Here is a 13,391-nt window from a genome sequence, read left to right as displayed (position 1 = left end):
ATCAGGTGAGGAACCAACCCCGAAACAGTCCTGCTGCTTATATTGGTGAGGAATGGATTTGGAATTACAAAACATCAATTCAGATCTGAAAATGAACACTGATTTGAAGTATTACCTGTGAAAATGCGGTTATATTGGGGAGCTGGGATCAGAACCAGGAACCCGAAGAGTAAGAGTCCTGATATAAACTCCCACCTGGACAAATCCGCTCCTTTCATGTGAAATCTGAAGTAACTGAACATTGTGGGATCACGGCACTGCAGTGGTTAGTACTACTATCTCGGTTTCAACATTCCTGGGTGTACCGCGCTTGTGTTTGCACTTCCTCTCCCTCTTTTTTTTTTTTTTTTTTACTTGTTCTTCCTGCAACGCTCAGAATAGCTGATATGTGAGCCCAAACTGCGCGTTTGTGCGACGGGCAACCACAACTTCGGTATAAAAGATAAGTCAAATCAATTCAATCCATGGAATCAACCAAAAACACCTTTTAATGCAGTGACTCATTTAAAAAAGTACAACAAGCAACAATTAAAAGTCACAGAGAAACTATGAAGTAATAGAGAAACCGGCAGAAAGCAGTGGAAAACTACAAACATTACAAATTCAAACGGCTCTAGATGTATCATGGCAACAGCCTGAGGAGTTCCAGGTGGTCTCCCGATCCCTCCGGACACACTGAAAAGACGCCCTGGAGGAGCTTCTGCTCTACGTGGAGCTCCGAGTCTGCTGAGCTGCTGCCTGCTGCAGCAACGCCTGGAAGTCCGGAGATAAAACCAGTTTGTGGTGGACGTTCCCCAACACCATCATGTCTCCCGTGTGTCCCTCAGACAGACGGACAGAGACGAGCTGCTGTAGAGACAGGGACACAAGGTTTCAGTTCAGCGGTTCAAACGCTCATAAAACTGTCAATTTAGCACAATTCTGTGGCTGTTGCAGGATAATATCTGAAGTCACGTGGTTACTGCGTTGCTCCAGTGGATTATACATCCGTTTCCTGACACAGCCTACAAGCCTGCTTTTCATGGTCTAGGACGGGGGTCCCCAACCACCGGGCCGCGGACCGGTACGTGGATCATTTAGTACTGGGCTGCATAGAAAGAATAACACGTTTTGTTTTGAAAATGAACATTTACATTTCTGGGTTTCATTTGGAAAAACCTTAATCTCTGTCAGCGCATCTTTCCCGCGCACCGTTAAGCCCTCAAACTAACATAAAGAAAACCTCAAACAAGGATGAGACAATCGATGGCTCCAAACCAAGAATCCTACTGAAATGACTCCACACTGTGGAGTGTGTTAAAGCTGTGGAGTACTGTGGAGTTCGTTACACTGTGGAGTGTGTTAAAGCTGTGGAGTACTGTGGAGTTCGTTACACTGTGGAGTGTGTTAAAGCTGTGGAGTACTGTGGAGTGCATTAACACTGTGGAGTGTGTTAAAGCTGTGGAGTACTGTGGAGTGCGTTAACACTGGAGTGTCTTAAAGCTGTGGAGTTCGTTAAAGCTGTGGAGTGTGTTAAAGCTGTGGAGTACTGTGGAGTGCATTAACACTGTGGAGTGTGTTAAAGCTGTGGAGTACTGTGGAGTGCGTTACACTGTGGAGTGTGTTAAAGCTGTGGAGTACTGTGGAGTGCATTAACACTGTGGAGTGCGTTAAAGCTGTGGATTGCGTTAACACTGTGGAGTCTGCTAACAAAGTGGAATGTGTTAATACTGTGGAGTGTGTTAAAGCTGTGGAGTGCGTTAAAGCTGTGGAGTGTGCTAACGCCGTGGAGTGTGTTAAAGCCGTGCAGTGAATCAGCAGAGGACGTGGAGTAGACCAAACTGGAACACACTTCGGGTTTCACCGTCTCCTATGAGAGCCAGATGGAAACAAGCTCGGGGCTCCAATGAGTCTGTGTGATGACGAATTACATAAATTGCAAAGTAATAATAACAGAAATTAAAGTGCATAATACACAATATTTGTATTTACACGACATGCATGATGAATTAATGATGATGCACGTCATTGTGTGTGTGTGTGTGTGTGTGTGTGTGTGGTTGGAGCTGTTGTGGGGAGGCCTGCAGCGACACCCCGTGTAGAACATTCAGACAAACTGCTGGTCTAGAGAGATCGCATCGCTTCATTTCACACAGCAACCTTTAAAACTGGTGTACTCAAGCACTTCTGCAGTACTGGAGTATTGCTGCAGGGAGTTTACTCCGGCACTGCAGCAGAATCCCCATGGTGGGAAACACAAAACACGGAGTGAACCCGGAACCGTTTACATTCAGGCTCTGCACGCGAGCGTCCTGGACCAATCAGAGCAGGGCTGTGTGGACCGGTGCCTTTGCTGTGGCGCGTTCACAACCTGCAGGAAGGAGAAAGCTGCTCCCTCGGAGACGTCCATCACCACGTCCCCCAGCTTCAGCTCCACTTTCCCCGACCTCCGGATCTGCAGCTTCCCGAGAAAACCCTCAGGGAGGTGGGACAGCACCACGGTCTGCACACACACACACAAAATGTAAAAGTCAGAAGTGGTTGTTAAAATAAAATAATAAAAGTGTGGAGATGAAATGGAGAGTGTGTGACGTCACAGCCAAACTTTGAGTATGCAGGGGCCTCAAGTCTCCCTGTTGATGTGTGGAGACAGCCCCGTGTCCGTGAGGTCAGCGTGTACACCGTCAGTGTGGACTCACCGGTGGCTGGGCCGGTGCCGTCCTCCGCTCCTCTGGCCTGGCCTCCTTCTTGGCAGGTTTCTCTGCTGAGGCGGCAGGAGGCGGATCCAGCGGCGGTGCAGACGCTCGGCCCGGCATGCAGTCCGGCAGCTGCATGAAGAAGAGCTCCTCCCTCCCCGACAGGCTGAGCTCCTGCAGCAGCTCCCCCACGGAAGGTTTGTCTGCCTCGGGGAGCGGCGCCCTGCTCCGGGCGGAACCACACGGAGCTCCAGCAGCTGCTGAGAATACAGGGGGGGTTCACGATTCAATCAGAGATCATGTGACATGCTCGTTACCATGGAGATGGAGAAGCGGTCCTCCATCAGTGTTTCGGGCTGAAGGAGGACAGGGTGGCTCGCAGCTGCTCATGAGCAGTCAAAGAGTGGCGCCGACGAGGATGCTGCTGACTTTTAACCCTTCATCAGGAAAACCCCGACTGCAATGCATGCTGGGAAGGGAGGACGTGTCTGCTATAATGTCCCTGCGGGGACCATGTTGACTCCCCAGGATTACCGACTCAGTCAGACACTGTAGTAATGGAGGTTGTTCTGGAGCGGCGCTCTGTGGTTACACAGCGACGATGACGTGTAGCGGCATGTTGAGATTTTTTTTATGATTTTCAAGCCATTTTAGGAAAAGCATGAGAACGTGTGGTAAATGTGAGCGAACAGACACGGAGTGGGCGTGTGGGTGGTGTGAGTCACCCACATGTTGGGGTCTGGGTCTTGGTGAAGCTGCTGCACCGGCTCAGAGGTAACCGGATGGGCTTCAGCTTCTCATCGTTCTTCAGACCCGGGTCGTCGATGAACTGCAGGGACACAAATAAAGCACAGACACTCGGCTCATCGTGGCCTTTTCTTCACATGGACTTGATGTCTCAAGGAAACACTGAGGGGGATCGAAGGAAACGTTTTTTAATCAACATTTCACGGTATTTTGCTCTAGGACACTTCTGAGATGAGACGTACGCTCTACTAAAGTGAGATCACTCACATCGTCTCTCTGAAGCTTACTGAGGATCTGATCTTCAGCGTCGTCCTCCTCCACCTCTCGGCGCTCCTTCTTCACCAGCCGGCAGACGGGAGAGGCGCTGGAGTCCTGCAGGTCTGCGGCAGCTCGCCAGCCTGGACACGGGAAGCTCAACGTGAGGAAGAGGAGGAGGAAAGGGTGACTGGACAGAGGAGAGGAACGGAGGAGCCCGTCACCTGCTCTGCGTCCAGTGTCCGCCGGACCCTGCTCGAAGATGGAGTGAGACTGGATGGTCTGAGGTCTGTCTTTCCTCCTCCCTCTGCCCTCCCGCCTCCTCTCGTCCCTCTCTCGTCTGTCCTTCTTCGGAGCCACGTGGAGCTCTTCCTTCAACCTGAACACAACCCAGAGTCACCACACCGGTGCAAGACGGGGGACAACTCAGAGAAACCTGAGAAAAGAACCGTGACCGTCACTCACTCGTCTTTACTTTTCCTCACAGCGTGGATATTGGGCTCAAACATTTTCTGTGGACGAGACCAAACACACACACACACACACACACACACACACACACACACACACACACACAATTACTGAGTACAGATGATTAGAGGATGGAAACGTTTGTCATGATCAGGGTGGAAATCGAACACATCGTACGATGGAGCAGTGGTTCGCACTCTCGCCTCAACGTGAGAAATCCTGGGTTCGAATACCAGCGAGTCCTTTCTGTGTGCAGTTTTCACGTTCTCCTCTTGTGTGTTTCCTCCCACAGTCCAAAAACACTCGGGTGAGGCACATTGGTGGGTGAATGTGTGTTTGTGTTCGCCTTGTGATGGACGGACACCTGTCCAGGTGTGCCCGCCCTCGCCTGTCCAGGTGTACCCGCCCTCGCTGAGATGGGCTCCAGCTGAGGACAAAGCCGGCTCAGGTTCCACCAGGACAGGTGATCAGGGACAGACACACAGTGGGAGGGAACCAGAGTACCTGGAATAACCCTGCACACAGAAGGACCTTGTCTGTCTCCCAGGACCTATTGAGTAGTCCCACATTAAAACCGTTTTTCCTCACCTTGGTCTTTTTGAAGGTCCCCCCCAGAGTCAGGTCCCTGGTCCTCAGAGAGCTCAGTCTTCCAGGAGGAGGGGGGGAGGACAGAGTCCTGACCCGGCCCGGCAGGCCTCTCCCTGCGGACACACTGAGCCCGGAGGGCCCCGGGACCCCCGCTGCTGCCCCCGGTTCACTCATCAGAGAGGCTCCTGGTTCGAACTCTTTTCTTCAGGTGGATCCGGTAGTAAAGGGCTTCCCGAGGATGAAGATTCTCCTTATTCCTCATCGGTTCAATCCCCGCATGAAAGTAACCCCGAGAGCTCCTCCAGAGCAGCTCCAGCGCAGATTAACCTCCATCTTCCCCCTGTTGGCTCTCAAAACACCGATGAGGATGCAAGCTGTGCCCAGGTGAAGAGGCTGCTCTCAGCCCGGACTCTCTCCTCGAGAAGCCCCGGTGAAGAGGCTGCTCTCAGCCCGGACTCTCTCCTCGAGAAGCCCCGGTGAAGAGGCTGCTCTCAGCCCGGACTCTCTCCTCCGGAAGCCCCGGTGAAGAGGCTGCTCTCAGCCCGGACTCTCTCCTCCGGAAGCCCCGGTGAAGAGGCTGCTCTCAGCCCGGACTCTCTCCTCGAGAAGCCCCGGTGAAGAGGCTGCTCTCAGCCCGGACTCTCTCCTCCGGAAGCCCCGGTGAAGAGGCTGCTCTCAGCCCGGACTCTCTCCTCCGGAAGCCCCGGTGAAGAGGCTACTAGCTCGGGTCTGTGTTCCTCCGGGAGCCTCCGAGCTATAACAGCTAAGTCTCGGTCAGAATCGAGAAGCGTCCTGAAATCATGCAGCTGGTGGATCATAGAACGTATACAATACTGAAATTAATGTTAATCCGGTGAAAGTTGTCTCATTTATCGAGTTTTTAAATGTCCTTTCTTTCCCCCGCTGCTTTGTTGTTGTTGGTTGGTAGCAATACCCCAGAGCCTCCACCAGGGGGCGATGCTGGCTCCGTATCTTACCGTGAGGCGTTCAAGGAGCTCCGGAGCGGAGGCCGGTGGACTCAAGCGGGCCTGTGGCCCCGTATATCCCTGAGTGGGGCGGGGACGGTACGGTACGGTGTTGTGTGTTCTGTTCAGTGGGAAACGGGTCCAAATGGCTCTAGTGTTGAAGGTTGCCGACCCCTGACCCTATACCTTTGACATGAAAAAAAAGTATTATTAGTTTGTTAGTTAACTTCTATTGTTATGCAGATGATTCACAAATCTGTAATAACAACAATAGTAGTAGTAGTAGCATTAGTATTATTATTATTATAACAAAACATTTTATTTGTAAAGCACTTCACATTTTGGGGAAAAAAATCTCAAAATTGTATTTCAGTACTATACTACAATTAAAAGCTATTTATCTATGAAACCATTTGAGACTGATCAACTCATTAAACAAGTTTGACAAGTTGACAGGACGTTACTGGATGTAAACATCTAGTACCACTAAATAGTATTACTTTGACCTCTAGCACCACTGTGAGGAACCTGGGAGTTACTTTTGACCAGGACTTATCCTTCAACCTCCACATTAAACAAATCTGCAGAACTGCCTTTTTTCACCTGCGTAATATTTCTAAAGTAAAGAACATGTTAACTCAAAGTGACGCTGAAAAACTAATCCAATTTGTCACTTCCAGACAAGACTATAGTAATTCCCTGGACTTCTCTGTAAAACTGCTGTGAAATGACAGTGTTGGTTTTGATGCTATATAACAAAAAGTAATTTGAATTGAGATTATTTTATGACATAATATCCAATCTTGGCAAAAAGCCAAACCCTAAATACATTTGTTTTACGCTGCAATTCACTCTGTTTGAACACATCAGAATCATTGTATTGTCCAGAAAATATGCTCCAGATGTATGTTTATTCACAGAGGATTTAACATCTTTCCACAGGTTTGGATAGGGCGAAAAAATAAAACACTTACTGCATTTTACAACAAGGAAAAAAATACCTTCCACATATAGAGAATGTGGTTATTTGACATTTCACTGTACTTTGATTCACACTTATTTTTCATTGTAAATTTTATTGTGAAACGGGTTAAATGGAATTGCCATCATGTGCTTTTACGTCTTTGCAGTAAAACAAATGGAAACATTTCAGTTGTTATTCACCGATTATTATGCTGTTAATTGACTTGTCCAAGATTAAACATCGCTGGCCTCTGAACTCACACGGGTTGATACTGCTGAAGTGGTGAAAATGCTCCAAATAACTGAAACTGAAATGATTGGACCGAGATAAAGGAGATGCAGAACAGTAGCTTTTTGTATGGTTTAATTATTGTGAACAAAGACGAATAGGTGCTTTTATTACACCAAACTACAAGAACAAAGAGCACATCTATTTAAAAACAGTTCACTAAGTAAAAATACTTTGTAAAGAACCCTGCAGCTTCACCAGCTGCACAAATACATTCACTCAAATCTTATGACCTCAAACATAAAACAAATCCTTCTCAGAGTGTCTGAGGGTCGCAAGCACTCAACTTCATTGCACGAAAGATTGAACAACAGGATGGATTAACACGATCTTCTCAAGCTGTAAAATCAGCTCATTTGGTCCTTTTGTAAATGCTGAAAGACGTAGTAACGACTGACACCAGTATAAGAACGCCAATCACTGCTGACAAGCCAATCATCACCTCCGTGTGCGCTTTCCTCCCAGAATCTGAAACGGTGCACAGACACAGTAGATCAGCCACAAAGACAAAGAAGAACATTCAAAACAACGGTTTGGCTCCAACAGTGCAGGATGTAACCTGAGATAAGAAAAAGTTTGAATGCGATGTGAGGGGCAAAGTCTATGACTGGTTATCTGACCACCAGATAATAATGAGATAATACGGCGTTAGTCAATCTCTGGATCTTTAATCAACATTTGCAAAGCCATAATGACCTGTTATAAAGTAAATTAAGAGGACTCAGCAGGAGAAGTTATCCCGCTCAGTTCAAGAAAGTTCATTTGACGGGTAGTTTCAGATCCTTCTGAATGTACACATCCAGTACCAAAGACACAGGTGCTGTTCTCCTGTACGGATCAACCAGAAAATCGAATAGAGGTGAATAGACACGCCAATATGTGAAGGTGAGACTTCACAGAATGTCTGTACGAAGCGATTGTTTGTCTGAGTAAACCAAAGGAAAAATCCTCGCTCTTCACCCTGCGTGAAAATATATACTGATTTACGCAGTGTAAAACGCCATGGTGACACTAACTTCCGTCATCAACTACGTTTACAGCTCTTTAATCAGAATCTGACTTCAAAATAATAGGAAGAAAAAAAAGAAATTCATATGAAAGCATCTGTGTGAATGGGGCAGCACGGAGGTGATAGTTTTATTGTTCCCGACTCCTCAGATCAACGGACCTCAGAGAAGCGGCGACAGATATCGGTGAGTAGAATACAATAAGACTTTCTCACTAATTTAACTGAATGTCCAGTATGCGGAGACCGCATTAAGTCTGGAGTGCTTGCAGCATTTTTTAGCAGCATTTGGAAATAGTGCTTGTGCTTGGGCCAATGTTTTTTAAGGAAACATTGCTGGTAACATTGAAAGTATATTGCAGACATGTCGCCCTTTTAAATCATTGTGCAGTAAAAACACTTTAACCACAGTTATAATACTGAATCCGTATGTTGCATCCCTCCCCAATCCATCCATCCACCCATCACTCCATTTCACTATACATCATCCATCCATCCATCCCTCCGTCCATTTAACTATACGTCCATCCATCCATCCATCCATCCATCCATCCATCCATCCATCCATCCATCCATCCATTTCACTATCCATCCATCCCTCCATCCCTCCATCCATTTCACTATACATCCATCTATCCATCCCTCCGTCCATTTCACTATACGTCCATCCATCCACCCATCACTCCATTTCACTATACGTCCATCCATCCATCCATCCCTCCGTCCATTTCACTATACGTCCATCCATCCATCCATCCCTCCGTCCATTTCACTATACGTCCATCCATCCATCCATCCCTCCGTCCATTTCACTATACGTCCATCCATCCATCCATCCCTCCATCCATTTCACTATACGTCCGTCCATCCCTCCATCCATTTCACTATACATCCATCCATCCATCCCTCCGTCCATTTCACTATATTTCCATCCATCCATCCATCCATCCATCCATCCATCCATCCATCCATCCATCCATCCATCCATCTATATAGGGTATTCTGATCAATCTGAACACTTGATCAAGTCTTTATGTAAAAGAGACAATCTGATTTCTCAATCAGCTATTTCAACTGAAGAAACACAAACATCAATAATCATCTTTGTTATTGGATTTTCTTTGTGTCTGCGTTCATGTTGGACTCATCCCACCAAACACCCGACCTGATTTAGACATTGTTTTTTGTGGCTGAATCTGGTCGGTCGGTCATAGCCTTGGTTTAGCCCAAATATAGTTGTTGGAATTGGGTTGCTATTGGACTTGTGCATTGGACTTTTGAAGCCTATACGGTGAAACTCGCCACTTTGATAACTTTTGATTTTGTGAATACATGTACATAAATAAACATATCAGCACTTTTCTGTCAATTGCCTCATTCAGAGTCCAAGTTCAAAATCCCCAGCATGGATTGATGGCTGCCATTGTATTATATCATATCTTTCACTGTTCTACCTAATTTTGACCGAGTTTAGACGGAAGGCAAAGGCGTCGATTCAACGTCTTTTAAACCATTTCTGGCTCTCAGGGCCAGTTTCTAAAAGCATCCCAATAAATACTGGGTACCGTATGTACTGATCATCTATATGTTCACATATGTCCAATTCCTTTATAATTCAGAAACATCCAGGAAATATTCAGTCACATTGTCGCCTGTCAACACAGTCACACTGCAGGCACAATGATGGACACACATGGCTCAAACACACTAAATGAGACCTTATTGGTCCCTCACCTAACAGTTAAATACCCTACGCGCTGGCTTCAGTGAGAGCAACAAGCTTCTTCAATGAAAATGGTATCAAACGTTCCTTAATCACACCGATAAGCCAGGTGAGTTGTTTTTCTTCAGGCCCGTACTGTGGGGTTGTGTGCTGATAACTATGCGCCCATAAAGCAAAAGTAGACACACTCACCATTATTGTCTCCTCCCGTGCTGGTTCTCAGCATGTGTTTACTATTGTCCACGTGTCCATCATGGACCTCTGGCTTTATGCCGAGTAGATGGCACATCAGAGCGTAGAGGTCCACAAGGTGAAAAGGATCTACGACCAGGTTTCTCTGAAAGTCCGGGCCCACCGCCCTGAATATGGCTTTCATGTCCATGACTTCATTATCAAAACCATGTTCTCCTTTGTTAATGTTCAGAGGGATGAACTGTATGAACACAGAAACCAAACATGACCAGAAACACACAGTTTTACTGCTTTCCTCGATGGTAGCACACACATGATAGGACTGGGTGACTCTAAATGTCCTGTAGGTCTGCGTCTGTCTTTCAGCCTTTTTAGCTTGGATTTACTCCAGTGCCTCATCCTTTCATTTGAGAGAGACACACACTCACGTTCACATACCGACAGGACAATAACAGTCACCAACTAACCTTAAACACAGCTGTTAACTCTGTGGGAGGAAACTAATACTGTTTGTACTTTCAAGTATGGGACCAATGTATACAAATGAACTTTGTCTTTGGTATCGGCCGGACCTCTGGAACAGAATTTCATACCACGACATGTAGAACGTGTAATGGTACGACGATACGAACCTTCAATCCTGGAACGAACTCACAAAGATGCTTCACTCACCCCATAAACAAGGTATCCAGGATCTGCAAAGAGTATGATGGGCAGGAGTCGAGGATGTTTACTGTAGTGTAATCGAGCAGGCATCTCCTCTTTCTTATACACATGTAGGCGAGGGTGGCCTCCTTTCAGAGCCTGGTAGACCGTTTCTAGCTTTCCTTCTTTAGGCAGCAACATTCCCAGAGATCCATAATCCAACAGCTGAAACTGGATATCTTTGAAGCTGAAGCCGGGGATCTTTGACAACAAGATATTCTGTACTTGTCCACTTTTGAAGATTGTGGTCATCCCATGGTCAGCTGTCATAATGACGTTGAGCCGGTCAGTCAGACCGTGGTCATGGATCTTCTCCCTGATGTAGCCCACAGCACGATCCACCTGCTGAACCATGTTCCGGAGTTCTGGAGAATCTGGTCCATATTTGTGTCCAACCAAGTCTGGTTCTCCAAAGTACAAGGAGACAAAGTCCAGGTCCTGCTGGTGGAGCCACTCTCCAATCACTTTGTCAATGTTCAGTCTCCATTTGGTCTCATTGGAATAATCATAAAAAGGAGGTTCCACTTCTTTCACCTCGACAGTTTCTCCTTGGTACATGGCTGCTGTGCCAGGGAAGTGGAGAGATCCAGCTTTAAGACCCTGGGGGGATTAAGCAGTAAAAGTAAAGCAAAATAACATCAAACATCATAATTTACATATCACAATAGCGATGCAGGCTGACAACAGTGGCCTCAGAAGAACCTGTCTCTGTGCTGTTATCCAGATGGGTAAGCTGCCATTGTCCCAATAGGAATCGACAAACTGAGTTTGGTAGTACTGCTTCTTCTCCTGAGTGGTGGCGTTGAACCACATGTTGTGAATCACTCCGTGATTCTCAATGTGGCGCCCTGATGGAAAAAGTGAAAGATCCCAAAAAATGAATTCACAGATTATATAACCTTCCAACTAAGTCATCCAACAGGTTAACACTTTAAGGCATAGGTGGCGCCAGCGGGGGTGTGCTGTAAGCTCCCGCGAGGATAGCCAGAGCACCCTCAAAGCACCATCAAGAAATATGAAGAAAAAAAAATTAAGTGGTTTATTGAGATTTTATTTGAGAACGTTGTCTGGTTAATTAATAAATACTCCAATAAAATATGTCTTTATGTATTTTTTCTTCCTAAAAGCAGTGTGATACAGCCCATCATGGCAGCAGATGCATTAACATTTGAACTTACCACTTCCTGTTATTGAGACCGCATTTTTCCTGATGACTGCTTAACTTACTTATAGTATATTTATACTTTATATACTTATAGTAAAAAAACATGGACAGCCTTTTGCAAAAAAACATGTGACAAAATCACTGATGCCTTCGCTCTCGACCACAACCGACGTATCGTTTTATTGTGACATCTCATGGTGAGTGATGAGTATTGCTTATTTAGTGGTGCAGTGACATTCTGGTGTTAAAGTTTACACTCAGTGGTGAGTTTAAGTGGCAGGCTCGTGAACCTTTCATCACTTTGAACTAAATATCTTGTGCATTTTGTCGCATATTAACGTTTTAAATAGCGGAGCTTTCACTGCATGTGCACGACTGTTAGGTTCACGGTGTGGTGCGCATGTTGTTGGTGCTCCAGGAGAAAATAAAGAAGGGATCCCGAAATTTCACAGCACCGTCACTGAAAGATCAAGCTCCCCCAGAGCACCAGCAGAAAAAGAATCTCTGCTCTAAAGCACATGATGGTATAGCAAATTGGTACTGAAACACTGAGACTTGTGTTACCATGCATGACTTGATCCACTCAAATATTAATGTATTGATATTTACATTGGAATGACTGTTTCTATCTCAACTTGTTTTTTTTTTATCAGCAAAGTTAAAAGTATCTCCTGTTTCCAGTTGGTTGTTTCTTCTTGTTTAGGTGTGTTCAGTGATGCAAACATACGTAATAAAAATGTTGATAGAGCGGTCGATACCTGTCAGCATTGTGAAGTGAGAAGGACTGGTGATGGTGAGGAATGAGGGAGTAGCATAGAGTGCCTTGACCCCGTCCCGGGCCATCTCATCCAGGTTTGGAGTGTCAATTTCTCGATCATAGTCCCAGCGGAAACCGTCAAAAGATATCAGCAGCAGCTTGTTCCTGGACGACCCGTTGGAAAGTGTCGGCCGACCTCCTGCAGGAGCGGCAGAGCCTGGAGAACTAGAAACTAGGCTGAGAAGAGCGAGCCCGAGCCACAGCATGATCAATGACTGTAAACCGGCAGAATAAGATGTAAAATGTCTGCAGTAGTCATCTATCGACGTAACTTTCCTTGTCTCCTGGTAGACTGTTTTTCATAGCGACAGACTTGGATAGTGTATTGCACAATGTTATCGGATATGCCCCCAATTTCTATACTTAATGATCAGTCAGCCCTTATCTACTCACGCATAAAGAAACATGTTGTCTATCTTTATTAGAGGATTCACTGATATGACTGTGAGTGTGAGTGTGAGTGTGAGTGTGTGTGTGTGTGTGTGTGTGTGTGTGTGTGTGTGTGTGTGTGTGTGTGTGTGTGTGTGTGTGTGTGTGTGTGTGTGTGTGTGTGTGTGTGTCACACAAAGGACACAAAAACTCCAAGTTGATTTTTCTATTTAAAGGTAACTCCTCTTATTGTCGTGTGGCGCTCTGTGCATCGCCACACTGTAGGATTAGACATAACACTGTGAAGTAGAACTGAGAGCTTGACTCGTGAAAAGCTCGTTGTCTTTTTGCTGAATGAGTTTATGAACATGGCGCATTGCAGCGCAACGGTTCAATTATAGCCAGTCTCCACTCCAAATTGTGTAACACCTACGTTTGTCCACGGATCATGAAATCGGAAC

General features: G+C 46.2%; 2 protein-coding genes across 3 annotated transcripts; both read right to left on the bottom strand.

Moving 5' to 3' along the window:
* Positions 1–458: 458 nt before the first annotated feature.
* LOC308111127 (DNA-directed RNA polymerase III subunit RPC4) lies at positions 459–5,685 on the bottom strand. Of its 2 annotated transcripts, XM_080465891.1 has the most exons (9): positions 5,456–5,685; positions 4,737–5,410; positions 4,143–4,189; positions 3,902–4,056; positions 3,690–3,820; positions 3,405–3,504; positions 2,679–2,935; positions 2,351–2,482; positions 463–849 (listed from the first exon to the last, which is right to left on the bottom strand). In XM_080465891.1, exons 2-9 carry the CDS (start codon positions 4,908–4,910, stop codon positions 706–708), a joined length of 1,140 nt encoding a protein of 379 aa, XP_080322017.1. In that variant the 5' UTR covers positions 4,911–5,410; positions 5,456–5,685; the 3' UTR covers positions 463–705. The 2 variants fall into 2 exon arrangements, with proteins under 2 accessions (XP_080322018.1, XP_080322017.1); XM_080465892.1 differs by having other exon boundaries at positions 459–849; positions 2,679–2,932; positions 4,737–5,682.
* Positions 5,686–6,578: 893 nt separating this feature from the next.
* Positions 6,579–12,858, bottom strand: LOC308123651 (ectonucleotide pyrophosphatase/phosphodiesterase family member 7-like). The gene is made up of 5 exons (XM_080486241.1): positions 12,503–12,858; positions 11,282–11,427; positions 10,547–11,179; positions 9,875–10,115; positions 6,579–7,421 (listed from the first exon to the last, which is right to left on the bottom strand). Exons 1-5 carry the CDS (start codon positions 12,765–12,767, stop codon positions 7,306–7,308), a joined length of 1,401 nt encoding a protein of 466 aa, XP_080342367.1. The 5' UTR covers positions 12,768–12,858; the 3' UTR covers positions 6,579–7,305.
* Between the last annotated feature and the right edge of the window lie 533 nt (positions 12,859–13,391).

Source organism: Lipophrys pholis (assembly GCF_963383615.2).
Source record: "Lipophrys pholis genome assembly, chromosome: 1".
Taxonomy (NCBI): Eukaryota; Metazoa; Chordata; class Actinopteri; order Blenniiformes; family Blenniidae; genus Lipophrys; species Lipophrys pholis.
The sequence above is the reverse complement of the archived record's forward strand: the minus strand, read 5'-3'. Positions and strand labels throughout refer to the sequence as shown.

Coding starts and splice junctions, on each gene's coding strand:
- LOC308123651 (XM_080486241.1), bottom strand. CDS start 12,767: ATGCTGTGGCTCGGGCTCGCTCTTCTCAGCCTAGTTTCTAGTTCTCCA. Junction 11,180..11,281: donor GGATAACAGCACAGAGACAG/GTTCTTCTGAGG, acceptor TAATCCCCCCAG/GGTCTTAAAGCTGGATCTCT. Junction 7,422..9,874: donor CACGGGAGGAGACAATAATG/GTGAGTGTGTCT, acceptor GCACCGTTTCAG/ATTCTGGGAGGAAAGCGCAC.
- LOC308111127 (XM_080465891.1), bottom strand. CDS start 4,910: ATGAGTGAACCGGGGGCAGCAGCGGGGGTCCCGGGGCCCTCCGGGCTC. Junction 2,483..2,678: donor CGGCACCGGCCCAGCCACCG/GTGAGTCCACAC, acceptor GTGTGTGTGCAG/ACCGTGGTGCTGTCCCACCT. Junction 850..2,350: donor CAGCTTTCTCCTTCCTGCAG/GTTGTGAACGCG, acceptor CTGTCTCTACAG/CAGCTCGTCTCTGTCCGTCT.